Raw genomic sequence first — 23,231 nt, forward strand, 5'->3', positions numbered from 1 at the left:
ATTGAAAAAAATGCATAATAAGGGAAAAGTGAAAGTTTGTGAGGGTACAAACATAATTCCATTTAAGGAAACAAAGCCATTTGAGTTCAGTAAGTGATTCATTTACTTCCTACCCAGGATAATGTCTTTGACTTATTTTAGTCTTACTTTCTGTACTAAGATTTGTTTTACCATTAAGTAATCTCCATGTGACTTCATGAAGATCAATGGAGTAATAATATCTATGTCCAAAAAAAAGAAACTATTAATTGGAGTTACTATTGTTATAAATAAAGTATCAAAGATCATCTGTTTTGATATGCGGTTAGTGCACTGCAATGTTCATTTTGGGTCATGAAATGTAATCATAAATTAATTTAGTTTCTCTTTCTTCATCCACTGCAAGATGTCTTCAGAATAAATTCCAGTTGAAAAGGCTGTCTTGTACGATGTGCCTGTGAATCAAGAGTCCAACAAAGTTTAACACAATAACAACAATGTTAATGCCACTTTGGAAACACTGAGCTGAGGGCAAAGACCTATTCTGTGATCATTATCATATAGCATATTTCTTTTGTTTACACCTTAAGTACGAAAACTAGGGTTTTTTCTTCTGTAGTTACAATGTGTGATACAATTGTCATACAATTGTATGATATTGAAACTGGAGGAATGAAACTGAGCTGGGTTGCAGACAACAGTAATCTGTTTCCATTTACTTTACTTTCAGCTTTACAGAGGCATTTGGGGCTTTGGTTGTTGGTTAGACAGCATTTTTTGCTCTTAATGAAGTCACTGTTGTCACATGGATAAGGAGAGCAGGGGGTGTGGTGTACTGTGATATGGGAAGTGTCTTAATGAATGAAGCCCAGCCCAGAACAAACATCTCCCAGAACTTTCATTGTCTGCTTCCTCTTACTGCAGTTCCGACACCGGGATTTCTTCATTCACAAGAGGATGAATTACAGTAACACATACTGGCCATTTTTTCCTCTTTTCATTTGAACAAGGAGGGAGAGACTGGTGGATGAGCTTTGTGGGTCAGGGAGGCAGAGTCCAAAGCTGAGTGAGTAACAGGTCAGTTTGAGCAGTGGATGCTTCTGTAGCCTGTGAATGCAAATGGTTAACTAGCATCGTTGGTGCTGATACTGAATGAAACAATAGAAAGCCAGACTGAACATGACACACAAGAATCTCCATTTTCATCATTAGTGTCATTACTCCTGGGTTACATTGATCATGCCTTGGTGTTCTTGGGTTGACCTTTTTTCTTAGTGGGGTGGCCTGGATTCCAGAGCTTGTTTCATTCTTTGCTTGCTTTTTTTTCCAAGCTTTTTTTATAAAGTATGTTCAGGTTAGTTGTCTTTGTCTTTGCATCTTTTGTTTCTGTACCACTTTGTAACTGAGATAGAATTATTTTAGTTTTGTTTTCCAAAACTGTTTTGTACAAAAAAACATCAATGCCTTGTTAATGACATTTGGAAACACTGAGTTGAGGGTAAAGACATATTCAGTGAACATTATTATATAGCATGTTTCTTTACAATAGTTTACAAAAACTATTTGACTGCAGGTGATTCTCATTATATCCTTTGTCAGTTCCTTAATCCTGAAGCACAGGCATATCTAGATTTCTGAGGTTACCAGTTGTAGGTCACATTGTTCCAAAATACTTTTTTGACATTCCTTTGTCTGTGTGGATACATTTCATACAACAGCCTGTTACGGGCTGTTAAAACAAGCTCTTGAAGGCAGCAGCAGAACACTAATTTTATTGGCCTACTTCTTCATCTCTCACAGAGGTAATGACCTGAATGCACTGAGAGCAGTGACAGCTGGATGAAACAGGATAATTTCAGGGACTGAAATTTACAGCAGAGCAGCAGATAAAATAAAAATGAGGAATCTGGCAGTTCTTGATCAGTACAATCTTTAAACAAGGATCTGTGGCATTGTGGGGCTATTTCCCTCTCTACTACTGTAGCCACTTCCTAGTTGAATGGGATGAGAACAGAGATGTCTTGCTGTGGTGGCACAGTATTTGGGATGATTGGGGCTAACTAGGACAGTATGGGGCGGCAGTGTTATATACTGGTAATGAGCAAGACTCGTAAGGTTCCCCGCTGGGGCACTGCTGTTGTACCCTTAGGCAACGTACTTAACCCAGAGCTGCCTCTGTAAATATCCAGCTGTATAAATGGGTAACCTGAAAGATTGTAATCTATGTAAGTCGCTCTGGATAAGAGCGTCTGCTAATTGCCAATAATGTACTGTAATGACAGTAAGGAGAGGTCTCTTACAACTGATCACAGAGCATGTCTCTGAGACAGTTATTGCATAGCGTAAACACCTTGAGTGTTTTCAGGGTCCAAACCGCCTGCCTCTTCATCTTGTGTTCTCTTATAAGTGACACCTGATCACACCTAGCTCTGTGCTAAAGGTTGGACCTGTAATGTGTGGTCCAGTGAATGTCCTCTGTCCAGTTTTTTTTCCATTCATTCTTTCATGTCAGAGAGAGTAGCATCTAATATGTGAGATGGTACAGATATGGCAATGTTTTCTTATTCTGCCTGAATGCACTTTTTAAAAAGAATATGTCATGCCAACATCATGTCTCAGAAAAAAATATTTCTTAGACTGGGGAAATCTGAAAAATAGCAAATCTGATGTTAACTTCCTGCAAACTGAAAGCCGTGATGTCCTATCTGTGCTGGTGGACATTAGCTAGGATAAACTGAAAGTTCTTGTGTCTTCACTCTCTCTCGGGAATGTAAACTGCTCAGGTTGTCTGTGAGACAAGAAGTGACACAATGGAAGAGCAAGCCACTCTCCAACAAAAACTTGAATGGACACTTTTAGCAGAAAGTTGGACAGGGGCTTTCCACAGACCTATTACTTTTCCCTGAAAATATGATGTTCTTGTAGGTAGTTTGAAAATGAAAAACAATATGCAGGCTTTGTGGTTTCTTCAGGTATACCACACAGAATGTACTTTGTCTTGCTATGTTCTGCTTAGGGCTATTGGGTCTGCGGTCAGAAAGCACACTGTGAATCCGGTACCTCTTGTTTTTCTTGGTGGAATGTCTGGATTGTTTGATTGGGTAAGCATCTGAGGCAGCATTATATGGGTATATGCACTTTTTGGTAGCATTTGGTAGAATCTGCTGCTCTCTGAAATTTCTCAAACCATTAATTGGGTTGAAGTAAAATTATTCTGTCCCCTTTTCCAAAAACAGATTTGATAGATGAATGTATTAATATCAAAGTTCTTGAAACCATAAAAATTCGCATTGATTAATGCGTGATGTTTGATCACGTTGATGATAATACAAAATGCAAGGTGCTGTCAATGACAGTGAACATTAAATTATTCTAAATATAACTGAGTGACATTTTCAGAACATTTGTGTTAGTGTTGGCAACCATCTCTAGGAGACAAAATGTGGAAAAATGAATGTGGTCAAACTGGTGGTAATTTCATTGTGTCTCATAGAATTTTGCTTTGCTTTGAAGTTTTTTTTAACCGTTTGTCACCACTATTGGCAAGGAGTATTCAGAATGACACATGAAGACTTTGGCTTTGTGACAAAAATTCCTTACATGCCTACCTCAGTACTACCACCAACATAGTAAGGAAATTAATTTAAAAAAGCTAAGGCAAATGTTGCCAATGGCCATTTCAAGGCTTACAAAAAAGGCCAGCCATGGAAATTAACTGGACTAACCATCTGTAGATGACATACCAACAAAATGGGTTATGGCAAAATCCAGCATCTTTCACTGCATAATGGGCAAAATTGAAGAGTTCTGAAGTAATACTGAAAATAAGGATGCACACAGAATTGTGTACGCATGTGTGAGTGTCTGAGTGTAAGAAAGTGAGAAAGAGAGAGTCTTTTGATAGCCCTGTGATATAGCAGGCAGAAGTACTAACTATGTACAGTATATCACTTAAAAGAGAAAGAAGAAAATAATAAAATAAAATACAAACCTCAGCCTTACTGCTGACCAGAAACAAAAAGAAGAACCATAATGAACACACACATACAAAAAACTATGATTTCATCAACCTCATTTACTGATCATAAAGAGTAGGGGGATCCCTGGGGCCTGAACTGCCAGTCAGATTCTGTCAATCTGGTTGTCTAATGATTTCCCAGTGTATTTCACTAAATAATTCCCTCCCAAGGTCATCAGTAAAAAAGAAAATCAAATGTCAACTCATCCCACTTGGTAAAATAAAGGTATAATAATAATAATAATAATAATAATGAATGTAACTCTGTATGCCTTCAACTACTCAGTTGCATAACTCAGAAAGATTATCATTTAGATTATAAAGGACACACTCTAGGCTATTTTAGTAGAGGAATGACACCTACCTGCAGGTGTGTATTTCAGAGAAGTGGGTTTATTTTAAAGAGAAAAAGAAAGTAGACAGAGAAAGACAAGGAGAAGTCAAGGAATCTGTGTTTCTTTTGACACTGCATAATTACCTATTGTTGTTGTGTAATGGCCAGTTACTTTCCTTCCTTCAGTGATCTACCTTTACTGCGGCCCTGGAAGAGGATAAGAGTCTGAGTCCGCAACCATGTCTAGAAAGGTGTGTATTTGTTTGCCTGATGTTTGCCTCTTCACCACAGCAACAGAGTATAGTGTTACTGTAACATTAGGTTTCAGGCCAGTATGAGGATGAAAAAACAGGGAGAACTGAGGGTACGGAGCTGTCGCAGTGCTTTTGCTAATATACGGGATGATATGCTTATAGTGTAAGTCTTAGTTCACTGTTGGTTTCAATCCACCTCACATTACAAGCAGCAAGCAACACAGCCCAGCCAACGATCAGGGTTTTGGGACAAGGTTTGGACACAGCATACACTTCACTTCAAATGTCAGACCTGAAATCCAGCAGCACTTGCTTGATCTTTTAACCAACAGGAGCTGAGAACACGCTGCAGCATTGAAAGTGATGACAGCATTAACCAGGATCACCACAGAAGGATGTAAGTGTGTGTGTGTGTGCATCCATGCATGGAAATCTGACTGTGTATATGTGAATGAAAACAAGCATGCATGCATAAGTGTTTGTGTTTGTATTTGTGTGTCATAATGCCCTTTCTCCTTTGGCAGATCAACGTCCTCACAGAGTGACAGCATTTCCTTGTACTCAACGACGTCTGTGACATCAGAGGATGGTGTGATAGACTGGGCTCCCCAAGGTGCCCCTGTCATTAAGGAGGGCTGGCTGGACAAGACTCCTCCTAAAGGGTACATGGGTGAAGTCCCACATGCTCCACCTCTTAGCTCTTGCTCTGTCCTGTTGCTGTGCTGCCAGACAGGCTCTTGCGATTGACACGTGTTGTATCTGCAGGGCTCTGAGGTACCAAAAGCGCTGGGTGACACTGGATGTAGAATACCTGAAATATTTCCAAAATGAAAAGGTGAAGTTAACAGCCTGCTAGAAATTGTCTAAAGCCATTAACCCTAGGTTTGCACTTCCTGATACCTATTACTATTAATGTACTATTTTCAGTAATTATAATGAGGAGTATTATAAGTGTATGTTTTCATAATAGCATATTTATTAATGAAGAGATATATTTATGCACAGCATGTCTGTCTGTCTTATCAGGTGAGGTACTCAAAGAAGATTATACCTGTGACCTCCATCACTAATATTGTCAGCACTGGTGACCAGAAATTTGAGGTGGTGACTCGAAATCGGACGTTTGTGTTCCGTGCTGCAAGCCACTGTAAGCAACAAATGCTGCAAACACAAACATAAGCAGACTTTGGTACAATCGTCTTTGTACATCTGTTTCATTATCTTTGTATGCTTTAGTGGAGAGGAATGAATGGGTATCAGCACTGCAGGAGACACGTGGCCATCATAGTACTGGGGACACAACCTCCCATCCTTCTATCCACATGCAAGGCTACTTGGAACTTCGTGGGATTCCCAAGCTGTATGTGGTTGTTGATGGGAGCAAGGTCTTCCTCTACAGCAATGAAGAGGTCAGCCATGCATACATCACCATGGTAACACTATAGCTCAGGGCACACCAGCTCTGGTCTGGGTAAGGAGTAGGCCAGAAGGTTTCTAGCTTTCTTTAAATCACTTACATTTTCAGAACTACAGAAACAAGCTGAGTTGGTTCAGTAAAACAATGATTAGTTTGATCAGGAAGGTAAATACCTTATTAGAGTTAGATTCTGTAGATAGTCTTACCCTGGATTTAGCTCACCAAAGCCCCCCAGAAATGATATGGAGTACTTCCATATCATTCAAGTGTGCATACACATGTGCATATATGTGTTTGTGTATGTTTGATCAAATGAATAGTGACAATCTCTCCTCTGGATACAGGAATTCAAGACAGGTGTTGGCATCACTTCTATTGAGATGAACCTCGGAAATGTGAAGGACATGGATCGACGGGCATTTGACCTCATCACACCTTACAGAACATTCCAGTGTGTGTTTACCTCTGACCTCATCACACCTTATAGAATATACAAGCATGGGTCACCTCTTACTTCACCACTGTGCATCTATCTCTCTCCAACACGCCGTCTGTCTTTATGTCCACAGCTTTGTAGCAGAGACAGACCAGCTGAAGGAGAGGTGGATGGCAGCTATGAGAAGCTGCATCACGGACTCCCTGTCCAGTAATGATGTGGCCATGAGAATATGGTCTGAGGAATCCAACAAGTCCTGCGCTGATTGCGGTGCAGATGAACCTAAATGGGCTGCCATTAACCTGTGTGTAGTGCTCTGTCAGCTTTGTGCAGGTACAGTGTCTAAACACAGGCTTGACACACTAAAAGAAATGTGAAACAGATCTGACACCTCATAACCTTCACTAGAACTCATGTAGTAATGACATGGTGCTGGCATAGTTCAGGTATGTATATGATTACAGCTCCTGTCTAGAACACGCACAGATTGTCACCTACAGTTGTGACCTCCAATTTGTATTGGCTAATCTGACTCGTTTGAAACAGCTGACGGCACTGGAAGTCCCTTTGGCACAGCAGGCTTTATAAAACATATTTTCCTTTTCATTGCTCCTCCAGCGGCACACAGAGGACTTGGCTCCAGCATCTCAAAAATACGAAGTCTGAATATGGACAAAAGGGTGTGGACTGATGAGCTAATTCAGGTAGGTCTGGTCAATGCAGACATGTATCTAAGTCTACACCTAAGCCAAAAAGAAAATGCAAAACTAAATACATGAAAACCACTGTCCTTTTCCACAGCTGTTCCTGTCAGTTGGTAATAAAAGGGCAAACCTGTTCTGGGCATTAAACGTGCCCCCGGGTGCGTCTCTGTCTCCATCCAGCAGCAACGAGGAACGACAGCAGTTTGTCTCTGCCAAATACCTAGAAGGAAGGTACCGTTGCTACCACCATCTCTTTGGCCACCAGGAGGCACTCAATGATGTGAGCTTTCTTGTCCTTCTAACACAAATGTGGTCCAAGGTTTCCTCAACTCCACCTTCAACTTATGTTTCTCTCCCACCCTATCTCTCTCTCTCTCTCTCTCTCTCTCTTTCTCCCTCTCTCTCATTCTGTTCTCTTTGGTCCACTTTACACTCTCTCTCACTCCCAGGCTCTGTGTGCTAATCTCAAGACAGATGATGTTCTGGAAACTCTCTCATTGGTGTTCTGTGGAGCTGATGTGAACTGTGAGACAGGTTTCGCGGAATTCCCCAGACCCATTTCCCTGGCCTGCCATTACAACCAGCCACTGCAGGTGGTGTTCCTCTATCACAACCAGAACACAGGTGATTGAAAACCATAGAAAGTAACTTAATTTTTTCAAGTCATAAAATGTAGCTGAAAGTTACTGTTCAACTAATATAGTTGTGTAAGTTGAAAGACCAGATTAATCCACTGATCTGCTCCTTTTGCAGATGTTCCAAGTCCAGAGGGCATATGTAACAGAGCACCCCTCCTCACTCTACCCACTCTCAAGCACAGTGGTTATTTGGTCAAGACTGCCTCCATGGAACGACCAATCACAATGCAGAAGGCCAGAGAGGGTGAGGTGATCACTCATTTGCCAATGATATGTTTGTAAGATGCAAGGACATAGAATTGGGGTGGGGGGTGGGGGGTGATAGGATGAGCATATCAGTTGTCCATCAGTTGACCACCCCCAATAAGTCAAGAATTGATATTAAGAATTCAGTGTGATAGGTCAAGCTGTCACTGTGGTTGGTGAGAAATATAAGTTACATAGGGAGCCAATCTATACAATGTTTGCCAACTAACTGTAGTTTTAATCAGGTCACTTTGTTCTGACACCCACCTAATGTCCATACATGTAACAGCTAACCAATGATTTAGGTAATGTTGACTGATTATATTATTGCCATTGAACTAATAAACAGTGACATGAATAATCAAATTATCTTACATTAGCTAGCCATCCATAAATGAACAGTCTCGCTAACCAGCTGTATCCTGTGATTTCCACTGGTGATGATAGAAACCATAAGTTGGGTTCTGTGTGCTGTGCCTTGGCAACTAGGGTGTGAATTGTAGAGACTGGGTTTTCTAGCTAACATTAGCTAGCCATTTATGGATGAGGATTTGGGGTGCTTTTGAAATTCACTGTTGACAGTAGTCAGAGAACATTTGTCACAGCATCGGTGGATAGAACACGAATTTAACTTATCTGTATGGTTACACTAGCATTGGGATTGATTGGATGGTAGCAATGTCAGTGTCCCTCCCATAATCATCACAAAGAAAATGTTCTTTATGTGGTCCCCCTCAATGTTCAGATGAAAGATATTTCCTTGGTATGAAAGAAAGTAAGAAAAAGTACTGTCTGGTGAAACCTGAACTTTTGATTGACTCATATATTTCAGACTTCACTCAGCGCTGGTGCTCTCTGGATGAAGAGAAGTTCAGCTACTATGAGAATGACAGGAGCTCAAAACCAAAGGGAGAGCTTAAGGCAAAAGACATTACATGCTTGGCTGTTAATCCTCCAGGGAAACATGGGTAAACCACCACAAGAAATAGATCTAAAAGATGGCTTTCATGTGCATCTACTGCAAAAGGGTGACCATTTGGTCCCTACCCCAGAACACCAGAATGCTGGTAGAATCCAATTTCTGTAATAACAAACATACATATTTCTTTTTTTGGGTATAGATTAAGGATCATGAAGATTATGGTCCAATGATGTGTTGATAGCACATAATTTTCAAATGGAAAGTTTGAATATGTTGAATACAAAATTTTTATATGCAGAAGCTGGGGTAGGTTAGGTATTTAGTGCTAATTATAACAAACAGTCCATTCTCAAGAGTGGACAGAGCTCATGGTGAAATGATATATAGGCAGTCAAAGCTAATGCAGGCATAGGGATACAATAATGCAAACATCCTCAGATAATCCATCATTTCACCATGAGCTCTGTCCACTCTTGAGAATGGACAGAGCTCATGGTGAAATGATGGATAGGCAGTCAAAGCTAATGCAGGCATAGGGATACAATAATGCAAACATCCTCAGATAATCCATCAAACATTTACAAAATACCAAATGAGGAAGAGTGGAAGAGTGTTTTGTTAATTCTGTCAAAATGGAGGAAAAAGAGGAAAGAAAGCAAGCACAAAAAAGATCTAGTTCCTCTCTTTAAAATGTTTTCATATCACTTTGTCATGTAGCACTCTGACTGGTTCATGTCTCATTCAGACCCCTTGAAATCTGTGGCTGTGATACTGATTGTTTATTTTAATGATATCCAAATCTCTTCTATTCTTTTTTTCAGCTATCCGCACACATTTGAGATGTATGTCACCTCTGGGCGACTCTACCTGTTTGGAGCAGATGACCGCCAGAAAGTGAGGGAATGGAATGAATCCATAGTCAAGGTAACATGCATGTGAGGTTTTAAATAAGCACAGGTAAGTGCCAAAATAAAGGAAACATTTGAGTAAATGATGGACATAAAATATATTAAAGGCATTGAAAAAAATCCCTCCAACAGAGTTCCAGGCACTTACAGATTCTATACCAAGGTGTTCTGTAGCTGTTCTGGTGGCTGGTGGTGGCCAAACACCCTATAAAGACACTTTATGTTGGCGTTTCCTTTATTTTGGCACCTGTAGGTGGCGGTGTAATTAGGTAGGAATTTATGCCATATTAATATCATTTCTATTATGGTATAGCTGCCTTGAAAAATATATACTTTATATAGTGTAACACACAGGAAATTGTTTGCCACAAACACAAAAAAAGGAGTGTAAGAAGGACCACCATACTAGAATTAAACACATGTAAAAGAAAGTGTTTAATAGTGCAAAGAATAAACCATCATAGTGACAAAAAAATTACATTGTAAGTATAGTGACAGCATAACAGGCATGCAATGACATTTCTTCAGGATTTCATTGGTATTTCCAGTGTAGTTTAATTTACTAAACATAATGTGAATATTTTCTTTGGTCAGTGTGTTCAGACTTAGATTGAAGCAGTGCTCTCCTGACAATGCTATCATTACAAAAATCTTACGTTTCCTTGGACTGAGTTGTCATCTCACGGGTTTAGCTTGTCTGCTCTTACCATCTTTCCGAAAGTCTTTGTCTTTGATTCCCTTCATAACCTCCCTGGCTGCCGTATAGGCCTTCATCCCATCCAGTGCAGAGGACCTAATGGGCATGGACTTTGAGCGAATTGGAAGGCTGCGTTACAGGTTGAACCTGCAGAGCCCCAGGTTGGGTTGGTTTGCCTTGGTGGGCTCTATGCTACACGGCCGCTTCCAGGGTGGGAACAGAGTGGATATCGACCTGCACAGGCTGCAGGATCTCTGTGAGTGAGGGTGCCAGGGATTGTGGAATACTATAGAAGAGTCATATTATACAAGGGCATTGCCTTTTTGGGTTAATAGCACTGGATATTTTATAAATACATACTGTGTTGCTCTTTCCTCTCAGCAACCCATCAGGAGAATTTAGTGCTTGTATTGGTGGAGAGAGGCAGGTGAGATTTTGCTTTGACATCATTCTTTACACACAATAAAAAAAAAAAACGTGATCAGTGCCATGCAGTATGCATTCCTGCATCCACCTTCAAAATGTGTTTACCACATTTAAATCATTAGGACACTTTCACAGTGGCATAATAAATATATTTGATATTGGGGGGTACAGCAGACTGTCCCAGTACAAAGTACAGAGAAGCTGAAAACATCTGTCTTGCCCATCTGGGTGCAATGATCTCTAAGTTAAGATCTGGGGAAGGCGTAATTGAAAAGGGTAATGCAGGACATGCTCAGAATTTTGGGGAAGGCGGATAGTGTAAGTCAATGTATTTGTTGAGCTTGGGGTCATTTCCATATAATACCACTAGGACTCTGCACATTGAGAGTGAGCAGAAGATAGACTTCCTGGGTTGGTCTGCGGCTATTCGACAATCCGCACAGAACACGGGCAACACCCTGAGCCAGCAGCAGCTGACCTGTTTGGACGTCCCTGTCATCGTGGACCGCTGCATTAAATTCATCACACAGTACGGTGAGCAGCATGGCAATGCAACACAGGTGTGCGTCTTGGCACACTTGTGTTTTCTCTCAACACAGTCTAACAGCTGCCCATGACCCCCATCCCCCCCACATCACGGCACAGCACAGCACAGCCTCACCAAATTACAGAGTTTGATATGGACGCAATTCAGTAATGGATGATTTGATGGTGGGGTAGACATATGTATGCATGTGTGTGTGTGTGTGTTTCAGGGCTGATGTCTGAGGGGTTGTACCGTAAGAATGGTGTGAATTCAAAGATTTCTGCCCTGCTGGAAGAGTTCCGGCGGGATGCACGCGAGGTTAGGCTCCAGGAGGAGGAGCATGGGGTGGACAATGTTTCAGGTGTGCTGAAGAGGTTCTTTAGAGAAATGGAGGATTGTGTCTTCACTAGCGAGGCATTGCTGCACTGGCTAAGTACTACTGGTGAGTACAGGTCCTGATAAAACACAGTTTCTGAAAAACTATACAACTCTGGTGTTGAATAGCTGCAGAGACTGCTGGGCTTCATCCCTGTCAAGTCCACCAAGCATCCCCTTGATCAATATCACTAAAATCTTGAATAAATTAATTCAACTGCTCCCTATAATTCTGACTGTTAGTAGAGTACGGACTGGATACCCCCCCCTCCCCAAGCACAGGGTTTAGAGGGCCTAGGCCAGAAGGTATTCCAGGGTCTCCTTACTATGGAGTGAGATCTTTGTTTCATCTGTCACAGCTGTCAGAGATGAGAGCCAGAAGATTTCACAGTACCAGACTCTGTTCAGAAGCCTGCCACCAGTCAACAAGGCCACCCTAGAGGCCCTCATCAACCATCTCTATTGGTGAAGTCCACTCTCTGTCCCATGCCCTCCCTTTCTGATTCTTCTTTCCTCTCACTCAGTCTGGAGGTAGTTTTGAATCCTTTAATAATCTTCCCCCTGTTGTAGTGTTCCAGGCTTGACCTTTGTCTTGAGAAACTGAAGATGCAGTGAAAAGACCCAAAAAGCAAGCTCTAGCTTAGCAGTGTCTTAGTCCGTGACTTGAATTTTGAGTTTAATTATAAGTCTTGACTCTTAGTATGTTTTTGATTGAACCATCAGCGTCCAGCACTTTGAGGACATGAACCAAATGAACCAGCACAACCTGGCAGTTGTCTTCGGCCCCAGTCTCTTCCAGACAGATGGCAGGGACTGCAGGGCCAGTATAGTCATCGAAGAGCTCATTGGGCATTATGTAGCCATCTTTGATGTGAGTATCGAGGGATAAGGTTTCTTGTTATAGATACAGTATACCTACATAGTCCTACATTAGTGCTTACTATTATACTGTTAATTCATTAATTAATTCAACTGGGATACTTCTGGGATAGGAATATACTGAGGAAGCAATGGTTTGGAGATGTGAACATTTTGAGATAGCGATGACTGTGGGAAGGCAACATTTAGAGATGGGAATAGCTCTGCAATGGAAATGTTTTGAGATGAAAATAGCTTAGGGATGAATATTAAGACATTGAAGGTTGTGGAATCAGAATCAGTTAAATTGTCCTGGGATGGTTTGACATGGCGATTGCTCTGGCATGAGAATGTCTTGAGATGGGGGTGTTTCTGGGATGGCAATAAGTAAAGATGGTAATAATTATGTGATGGGAATATTTGAGATGGTACAAGCACAGAGAAGGGAATATTTGAAGGGCATTTAGCATTTGAATGCTAGCAAGAAGAGAATTTTTAAGACAACCCTGTCTTGCTGCTGCAGGTGAAAGAGGAGCAGCTGCACACACAGCTGGACCTGCTCAGGCGCTTCAGAGAGATGCAAGATTCCTGTGTTCTGGAGGTGAGCAGATGCTCTGACTGAGAGCTTTTTACAGACAGCACAACTGTACATTCTCTACTACTTCATTGTTTTGCCATTCACCTGAGGAGTACAAACTTGCTAAATGTTTCATTTAGATTCCGGGGGAGAAAGATGCAGTAAGTTAAAAGCTCTTCAATGTACATCCGCATACTCATGATGTGTTTACTGTGTACTGCTGGGACTACAGGGATTCATAGATTTTTTCATCTTTGTAATTTAACCCCGATTGAATATCCAGACTGCATTTTGGCATGCATACATTTGACTTAAATATAAAGTATCAGTCAAACGTTTGAAAACACTTTTCTTTCCTTATTTTTACTGTGTTCCACATTTTAAAATGATAGTAAAGACATTAAAACTATGAAATAACACAAATGGAATTATGCAGTGACCAAAAAAGTGTTAACAATTAATCAAAAAATCAAAACAAAATGTTATTTTTCAAAATAGCCCCAAAAATTTTACAATCAAAGTTTTTTTGAATGGATACATAGGCATCAACTTCACTATTTATTTATTTATGTTTGTCTGTGGAACACATTTTAAGCTTTTAAGAATAAGTCTTTAGGTCTAAATGTCTTTGAATGCATGTTTCCCATTATCCTAAGCAGGTGTGTTCAAAATTTTGACTGCTACTGTATGGACAAATGTACTTTTCTTAGAAGATCACTAAAAGACAAATAAATCAAGACCTAGTGAGGTTGTTGTTTTGTCAGTTTTTGGCATTGCACTGTTTGTCTTTTGCTGATTACTGATGGCACTTTCAGCCAAAACCCCTCCCCCCTTCGCACATCATCTGCACAGTTATTCTGGAGGAAAATCGAAAACAGGCAGAGTACCACATCCAGGTAAGTCTTAAATAACCTGTCGTCTTAGCTCATACTGAAAATGTCATGTTCACTGCCAAGCATCATTAACTCTTTTACCTTAATCCAATCTGCTGCGTCACAGATCTTTCTCTTTTGATTTTGCAAGTCTCTGCCTCAGTTCGTGGAAGTGTAGTCCATACTGCATGTGTCCTTATTCCTCAGATTTCAGATGCCATGACTGCTGCTGAGCTTGTGCGCGAGTTGTTGGATCTGTGCAAAATCTCTGTGCGGGAGAATGAGTACTGGAGCTGTTTTGAGGTGAATGAAAAGGAAGAGACAGGTGAGTCAAGCACAGAGGGGTACACTGTAAGTGTTCTGGTATTTATGCAGTTTGCCAGCATTCTCGGTCTGTATCTTAAATGTAGAACACTTTTTCATTCTGCAGCTACCTGAGGGTTTTTCTGGCATGGCACCATACTGAAGGCAAACACTTATAGAAGCCAACATGTTTGAACTAAAATTCCACTCTAAATGTAGTAGTATGTAGTATGTAAACAATGAAAAGAGCCCTGGGTAGCGATATGATGGTATGTTTTTCTACTCCCTCCAAGAGCGGTCACTGCACTACCAGGAGAGAGTGTTATCTGTCTTCCTGTGCCTGGGCATGGACAGCAATGTGCTGGTTAAGAAGCATCCATCTATGAAGGCAATGCTGGACTACTTGGGTATGTACCATCTACCGGGGTGTGCTCAGTCTACTCAGGTATCCTCTGCCTGTCTAGGTATTTTCAGCCTACCTGTGTGCATTCTGTTTGGGCGTATAGAGATACTGGGTTTAGGCTAATAAATGTGCTCATAATGATATGATGGTAAGCATGGCGACAATACAGAAAAATGCAAATGACATTTACTGTGTACCCACACTGTAGTCAATGAAGAGAACATATCCAAATGTGGGGTTATGAAGTTTCGGGATGACCGGAGTCTGCTAGGACGGGGAAATTTTCATGACCGCTTCATGGTCCTTAATGGCACCTCTCTCAGGCTCTTCAAGGAAGTGCAGGTATGAAGGGTTACACAACCATGTGGGTGATGCTGTGCCACCTTCTAACTTTCACCTGCCTAATGACTAGCTAACAGGGGGTGGCTTGGCCACCTGAGGACCTTCCTCACAAAACCAGGTTGCACCTGAAAGTGGCGTTGGAGGGCCAGTAGGAGGTAAAGCAGAAAACCAGTGCCCCACTGAAGTAATGCGGACACTGTACTGTAGGAGACACTGTGGATGAGACACCATGGATGCCTGTTGGATAAAATGTTAAACCAAGGTCCAGACTAATTGCTGTTATTCAAGATCTCATGGCACTTAATGCAAATTGTAAAAACTTCCCAATTGCAAAAACTTCTCTCCTCTGGCTGTCTTAATCTAACTACTAGCAGTGTTGTGCAAGTTCGCACTTTACAAGAGCTAGCTCAAAGTTCAGTTCACACAGATTTAAATGAACAAGTGCACATTCATAGTTCACAATTTTGAATTTTGAACAAGTTCACAGTCCCAGTTCATTTCTTCCATTTTTAAACGAACTGCTCCAGGGACTATTTTATGTGTACGTCTACACTAATAAAAATGTCTTAGGTATGGAATAATAACACCGTCCGTTTTTACTAATCAAACAGTAACTTTAACCAGAGGTGGACACCCCGGCTTCAGAAAGTAGAAGTCCTGCCATGTATTGGTTTTAGCCATTCACTAAACAAGGAGATTTCACTAATTAGCTCCTCTACCTGGCTGAAGACTTGTGCTAATTAAATTCAGCTGGTGTAATGAATGGCTAGAACAAATACATGGCAGGACCTTTACTTTCTGAAGCCGGGGTGTCCACGTCTGACTTTAACGCACCCAAGGATTCCGAATCTCGTGCAAAACCTGAATGAGCTCAAGTTCACGTTCTTTAGTTGCAAACGGATACGTTCAAGTTCACCGTTCACCAAAAAAATGAGCACATTCAATGAAACAAGCTCTTTTAACGCATTCATGCACAACACTGACTAGTAGCATACCCAATTTTAATCAGCAGAATACATTGTGTACTCCCCCCTGCAGCTGATATGCTCTGTTGCATTCTGGCATCGCCCTGATGGTTATGTTTTTCAAGGTTCTGCCTCCTAACTGCTCTTTTTTCTCTCCTCACAGAGCAATCGGGTAGAGAAGGAGTGGCCAGTCAAGTCCCTCCAGGTCTATCAAGGCATCAAGTCCAGGCTGCGACCGCCTACTAGGTGAGGGTTTCTCAGCAGCATCCTCTTCAGAGAGTCAACTCAGTGTGGAAGTTTTTATTATTTTTCGGATATCATTGATTGCATACCCTAAACAATAACACCTTATCTTCAGTGAACCATGTTTGTGATCTGTGTTAGATATGTCACTGTTTCTAAAGAAAATAATTAGGAGAGTTCTATGTATAACTACCTGCATCCTTCTTCTGGTATTGTGGAGCAGATTTTATAGCACATACAGTATGAATCTGCTGTGTGCTGTGTGTGTGTAATCGTAAAGCTGGACAGAAGATGGCAGCCTAATTCTGTGAGACTGATTGTTTTCTATACTGAGTAGTTTCTAATCTGTGCCCCATTGGTCATTAGGCCAAAGACGTCTGTCTGACATAAATGACCTGTTCTTTTTTAGTATAAGGAGTTGTGTGTATGTTTGGTGCATGTGACACACTCATGATTGCTCAAGAATGCTCTGATAACCATATTTGGAACTATTGTCATTACCTTGTCCTCAGAAGTACCTGTAATCTGACATCCTGTCTTAGTGATTTGAGGTGATTCCTTAATGATTTGCCTTTCTTATGTTCCTAATAACTCACTGCCCTCTCTCCTCACGAGTTATGTGTACATTAAAGTGTCATAAAATTACCCTACTGATCCAGTCATATGCACTTCACTTTAATGATAACAGCATTGTCTTTGTCTGGTGACAGTTGGAGGATGACTGTGGTATATGAAGATGATAAACACGAGAATCAGCAATGGTGAGTGCCTGATGATTCTACAGATGAAGACTACAGTGGATTTAAGTGGGTGGGGGTATTTTGTAATAGAGAGTATGATGCTGCTGCTCAGGGGAAGGTTGGTCTCTATGTTACACTACTGTTACTGGTGATATAGGAGGGGGAAGGGTGGCATATTAAGAAGGACTGGAATTTTTTAGATGGTAAAGATGTTATAGTTGGTTTTATTACCTAACCCCCTCTCTTTCTTTCTCTTTCTCTCACACTCACTCTTCATCTTTGTCCAGTTACATGTGCTGTGAGACGCAGATAGACATGATTCAGTGGCTAGCCACTTTCCTGTGCATTAAGGTAAGACTTTACGTCTGGAATCTGGATATTCTGAGGGATCTTCCCTGCTTGTAGCTCCTAAAGCATCATTACATTACATCACATTGCTTTACATTTCATCATTTATCAGACGCTCTTACCCAGAGTGATTCCAAATAAGTGCATCACTATGCTAAGAATCTATGCACTATGCATCAGAATCATAATCAGAATCAGACTTTATTGGCCAAGCGAGCTTTTACACATACAAGGAATTTGACTCCGGGTTCCAGTGTCTCTCGTAGTGCTGTCATACAATGTCAAGGTGACATCAACAAATACCAATGGACATTTCCAGTCCAAAGGGATTGTAGTGTCTGGTTTTCATTCCACTGAAGCTCTTAATTGTTTAAGCAAAGTCTTTAATTGGAGCAAAAGTCAACTCAGTCAACTTGGTGTTCCAGATGTAATTGAAAGGGAATTTTAAACCTCTCTAGTCCTACAGCACTGATGTTGCCCAATGCTGCTCAAAGGAATAGGCCCTCATGCCTGGCAGATTTGAAGATAAAAGTGTAAATGTGAGCTAGCCTGTACTAACACATCTCTCTATATTGTCCTTTCTACATTTTCCTCCTCCATCTCAGCATGAGGGCAACTTGTGGCCATTGGAGTTTGAGAAGGATGAGTGAAACAGAATCACATGGCATAACAGATGCGGTCAGTTCTGCAATAAAAAATATATATATTATGATGAAGGTCATTGCAATACATCACAGCATCATTTATCCAGGGTAGGAGACTGACACAGCATACTCATTCTCACCCATTTCATTTCTTTATAGATTAATAATGATTTTGTATAATGATATGATAACATCTTGCCTTTATATAGTGTCTTGCAAGGATCTCATAGGTCTTAACAATGTGTGGAATAATTTAATAAACTTAATACTACACAATTAACAATTGTGTAGTATTAAGTGACCAAATGTGAATGTAGTGACCACATCCCTTTTTATCTAGAGGAATACATTTTTTATCAGACCTGCTTTGACATGAACATGAAAAAATATTTTTAAAAAATGAATAGCTTTAAGAACTGATTGACACCTTTTTATGTCTTTTAGCTACCTCTATGCTAGGTGTTCGGTAAAAGTTGTCTTTGCTTGCCCAAATGTAGCTTTTCCTGTGTCTTTCTCAGTTTGAACCGTAACCATGGTAGTGTGCAGAGTCACTGTTGCCATGACACCTGGCTCAACTGCCAGCACATTTTATTTGTTCCTCATGCATTTGTCTCATGTTAGCACTTCTCTGTTACACTGTGAAGTTTGTAATTTTATACCTGTTTATCATAAATATGAGCATAATCCATCTTTTTATACTTTGTGGACAGGCCTTTTCCTATGTATTTTGCAGTGTGTTCTTTGTGCTGTAACAATGATGGTACTGTGGCATGCTGTAGATGACAAAGGTCACAGAGAGGGCACCCTGCTCCAACCCATCAATAAATTCTTTCTATCCACATCCTTTGTGCTTGGCCTGGTTTTGAAGAGTGTGTGTGTGTGTGTGTGTGTGTGTGTGTGTGTGTGTGTGTGTGTGTGTGTGTGTATGCGTGTGCATGCGTATATGCAAGTGTGTATGTGGAAGGGAGGGAATCTATGTGTTCAGTGAATTTCAAATCCCATGCTCTTGTTCAAATATCTATGAATGTCTCAAAACTGTTTCCAACTAAACTATAAAAAAATGTAATCTAATGGTTTAACGTACTTGTTATCTGTACCAGCTAGCTTGTACCTTGTCTGGCCAACCATTGAAACCTGGTCAGGCAGCGCTTCTAATATTCTTGACTCCTTGTATGGCTTGTTGCTTGTGTTGTACTCAAATGTAAGTCGCTTTGGATAAAAGTGTCTGCCATATGTGTAAATGTAAATGATGTAAGATTATGGGATTAAGAATGTACCCCCAACACAAAGACTTTTTTTCTGTCTCACACATCTTTGCTCACATGCAAACATGCACACGTTGAACACTTCTATTGGTGCTCAACATAATGTAGAGTTATGAACCTCATCATGTACAGTTAGATTTCAGTACTTGCATGCTGAAAAAACACATCACATTACATTATATTATTGTCATAATAGAGCAGACATTACTCATAATTATATATATAATTTTGTATAACAAACTGTTATTTCATGAACAGACTACTATTACATGAGGATTGCTAAGATGAAATGGGAAGAGATTTCAATTTACCAAGTAATGGCAGAAACATTGTTTATGTCATTGCAGTTTGCAGATATGCCCCTCTTACAGCCTCAGTATACCTTTAATAGAGTGTGTGTTGCAATACTGAGAGAGAAGTCCTAACAGTTAAGCATCTGTACTCTTCAAAGTTTGAGTGCCCAGGGTGCAGCAAGTGATGGTTGTGGTGGTGGAGGGCTGGTTTACTCTGGAGAGAGAACCTAAAGTGTGTGATTACAGTGTTCTGGGAGAACAGAAGAGGGCAGCTGTGGGGGAGGAAGTTCCGCAACTAAAATAGACCTGACCTAGGGGGTGTCCTGTTCTTGTAAAAAGACAAAAAGTCAACCTGTCATAGCGTGATAGACACAATTCATTGCATTCTTTGTATGATTAACACAAGATTTTCTTCTAAAAAGGAATGAAAACTTTCAGAGACAGAGAAGTGAGAGAAAGGTTCTGTTGCTTTGTTGAGAGACAGACAGGTAAACATCAAGTGTACCAGGGCTTCCCGGGGGTGTGGTAGTATTGAAATAAAAGTATTGTATTGAAAGTATTGAAAAAGTATATTATTGAAAAAAGATTTTCCTGTATTTCTCAATGTTATTGTAATTGATTCTAAAAGAAAGTATAGACAGTCTCTTTATAAGTTAAAAAACTATGTACAGAGGCCCTCCTGGTCAGTACAGCACTAGCCCTTAACGAACACTAGCCCTTGACAGTACAGCACAAGCCCTTGACAAACCCTCAAACTCCTATCTAACCCTAACTCTTATTCTTCCTACCTTTGCCTAACCCTAACTCTTGTCATCCAACACATACCCAAATTCATCAGAACTACTCACCAGTAAACCCACAGAAACCTGCCTTCACCACACAAGACCTAACTTGCCTGACTCAAATTATTGCCCTAATGGTTCAGAATATTGCCAGATTCCCATAGCAACCACTTCTCACTGCAAAAATCTATCCTTTCAAATAGCAAGGAATTTTAAGAAAATCAATTTCGATGTTGCATAAGCGTCACTGAAATAGCTCTCAGAGGCTTAAGAAACACAAAGGGAGTCGGCTTGAGATATGAGTCAGACCTCTGAGGAGAGCAGTCGAATCTTATCGAAGGCATCCGCCTCTTGTTCTCTCCTCGCCTCTATTTATTTCCGGGGCTCTGATTGTGTGATCCACTCTGCGAGGGGCATTCTTATGGGGGAGATGCACAGTGATGGAGAGAAACTGAAGGCGTGAAAGAATGTTGGATTGTCAGTCAGCACCTAGGGTAATTCCGCAACAGCTTCCAGTTCTAGTTCCTATCAGTTGCCCTGTTGATGACGTTAATGATAAATTGACCATATTAACACATCAATCACATCACTTTTGCACTTTTGCATTTCTCAGAATACTATGTTATGTTATGCTATGTTATACTATGCTACTAATGCTCAAATAGTCGATACCATTTTTCACCCAGGCTGTTTTTCAACACGATGATAAAAAAGTATTGTTACAAGATAATCATGCAGAAAACAAAAATAACCACAGTAAAAGCACTGCCCGCAGGTGTAAAATGTACAGCAAAATGGTAGGAGGAAATGAAACAAAAAGCAAAAAGAATTTAAAACCAGTGATTCAAAAGTAGAAAAAAAATAGAAAATGAAAATTCTCTGGGATTCCATATTTTAAGGGACCGTATGGAGAAGTGTAGGTTATGCCCAGTTGTAAACTTTATAAATTAAATAGATATTTATCAACTAAGTTATTTAAAATAAATTGTGTTATTATTATAGTAAAACATAATGACAGAGTACAAGGCACAAATCTGCTGTAATTGTGCATCAGCAGCAATAATGGTGCAGATGTATATGAGTGCATCAGGCAAATAATTAAGACTAGAGGATGGGGCAACCAACACACACGAGTTGACCCTGATGATTGATTCCTGACCCTGGGTCAGAAGGTGATACATAACTTTAGAACAGAACATTTGGAACAGTTGTCTGACTGCAAGCCCATTCTGTCTGCTCCTTGATTAATCACTGGAAGATTACTTACAGCACTACCAGACTAATTCCTAACTTTAAAACTGAAGTTTCAGACAACTGGTCCAGGGCCAGTGCTTAGGATCAGAATCTATCTTCACCTTCACACTTAAAAGACAACCCGCTGGATTGTAGCCCTCTGTCACTGGAGCTGCAAGGCCCTAGTTTGAGTTTCTCAGGTCCAGTTTCCCAGTTACTTCTTAAAAAGAAAAAAGATACAAGAAAATTTGCAATCAGAAAATATTTTGGGTTTTAACGTCTGACCAACAGTGGTCTTCACAAGTTTTCTCATTGTTCTGTAATTGTTTTCTAATTTGTACCAGTATTAAGCCATCTGCCACCTACCATCACAAAAATATATACGATTAACAACCATGGTACATACTGTGAATAAAGCATTCAAAAACATTTAGATGGTAAAAATACAGAGTAGCTTTAGGCCTATTGAAATGGACAGACTTTTTTGTGGAAACATCATTTCAAATTCTGAAAGGTTTTTAAATGATAAAGTTATTGGTCTCCTCCCTACCAACTTAGATTTGTGCATTTTTTTATATTGTGTGAACCTTGTAGAGGTTTACCATCATGGAGGTAAAGCACAAACCCATTTATATACAACTGGGCTAAACATAAATCTAACTAGATTACAAGCATCCTTTATATATTTCTCTCCTCTGTACTGAGAGTAATAAAATAGCTTAAAAAATCACAATTACACCTAAGATCATTGACAGAAATCTCAGGTCTTGTCATTATTGGAAAATTTCATGCAGCCAAATTGTTTTAGGGCCTCACACATGAAAACACACTTTCAGAAAAATGCATGTCTCCATTTACTGTTAGAACATCTTCATCAGCATTGTGATGAACCCTTGTTTGCATAATTTGGCCTTCTTTGATTAAGAAAGGTTCACTGCATGCCATTTTCCATAAAATGCATGGGTCTTTATGCTAATTTTTTGTCTTTCTTTGAAAAGTGTGTTGCAGCATGCTGATGTGTTGCAGTATGGAGATAAACATATTAACATGTTTCAGTATTTTCAGCCAGCAATATACTGATGAAATTCAACAAGGGGGAAAACAAAAGAAGGGAAACCAATGAAAGAGTTTCATTGTCTCCTGAGCCCACAGGAGATGTATATGTTTGATTTATCTCACTTGATTTACTTGCACTCAGTAAGATCCAACAAAATAATGGAGAAATTAAACGCATTAAATTTGTAAGAACCCTTGTCAATCCAAACTTTAACTGCCTTAATTTTCACAAGCATCACTGCAGAGCAGAATGGGCAAAGCTTATCATCGGTGTCCTGTATCAACTCATCCAAATGTATTAAAGTTCAGTAAACCTGTAGAGGACCAACTTTGAACCGATCCTGTGAACGAACAGGCAGCTATTTATGGCCTCATCGGAACTGAGCTGATTCAAGAATTTGTCAGACAGCAATAAGGCCTTGGCAAA

The 23,231-nt window shown here is 40.2% G+C and overlaps 1 protein-coding gene across 3 annotated transcripts; it reads left to right on the forward strand.

Moving 5' to 3' along the window:
- Positions 1-898: 898 nt before the first annotated feature.
- On the forward strand, positions 899-18,417 carry LOC118775696 (arf-GAP with Rho-GAP domain, ANK repeat and PH domain-containing protein 1-like). 3 transcript variants are annotated; one of them, XM_036525732.1, is made up of 30 exons: positions 899-1,056; positions 4,518-4,582; positions 4,918-4,982; positions 5,110-5,247; positions 5,351-5,420; positions 5,612-5,732; positions 5,822-5,994; positions 6,347-6,453; positions 6,572-6,771; positions 7,057-7,142; positions 7,240-7,422; positions 7,592-7,766; positions 7,896-8,024; positions 8,859-8,994; positions 9,770-9,872; positions 10,623-10,809; positions 10,935-10,980; positions 11,350-11,513; positions 11,735-11,947; positions 12,240-12,345; positions 12,604-12,751; positions 13,262-13,339; positions 14,131-14,211; positions 14,395-14,512; positions 14,784-14,897; positions 15,102-15,235; positions 16,364-16,446; positions 17,154-17,204; positions 17,471-17,534; positions 18,137-18,417. In XM_036525732.1, exons 2-30 carry the CDS (start codon positions 4,571-4,573, stop codon positions 18,179-18,181), a joined length of 3,330 nt encoding a protein of 1,109 aa, XP_036381625.1. In that variant the 5' UTR covers positions 899-1,056; positions 4,518-4,570; the 3' UTR covers positions 18,182-18,417. The 3 variants fall into 3 exon arrangements, with proteins under 3 accessions (XP_036381625.1, XP_036381627.1, XP_036381626.1); XM_036525734.1 differs by having other exon boundaries at positions 7,911-8,024; XM_036525733.1 differs by having other exon boundaries at positions 899-1,045.
- The last annotated feature ends 4,814 nt before the right edge of the window (positions 18,418-23,231 follow it).

Source organism: Megalops cyprinoides, chromosome 3, assembly GCF_013368585.1.
Source record: "Megalops cyprinoides isolate fMegCyp1 chromosome 3, fMegCyp1.pri, whole genome shotgun sequence".
NCBI classification, from domain to species: Eukaryota; Metazoa; Chordata; class Actinopteri; order Elopiformes; family Megalopidae; genus Megalops; species Megalops cyprinoides.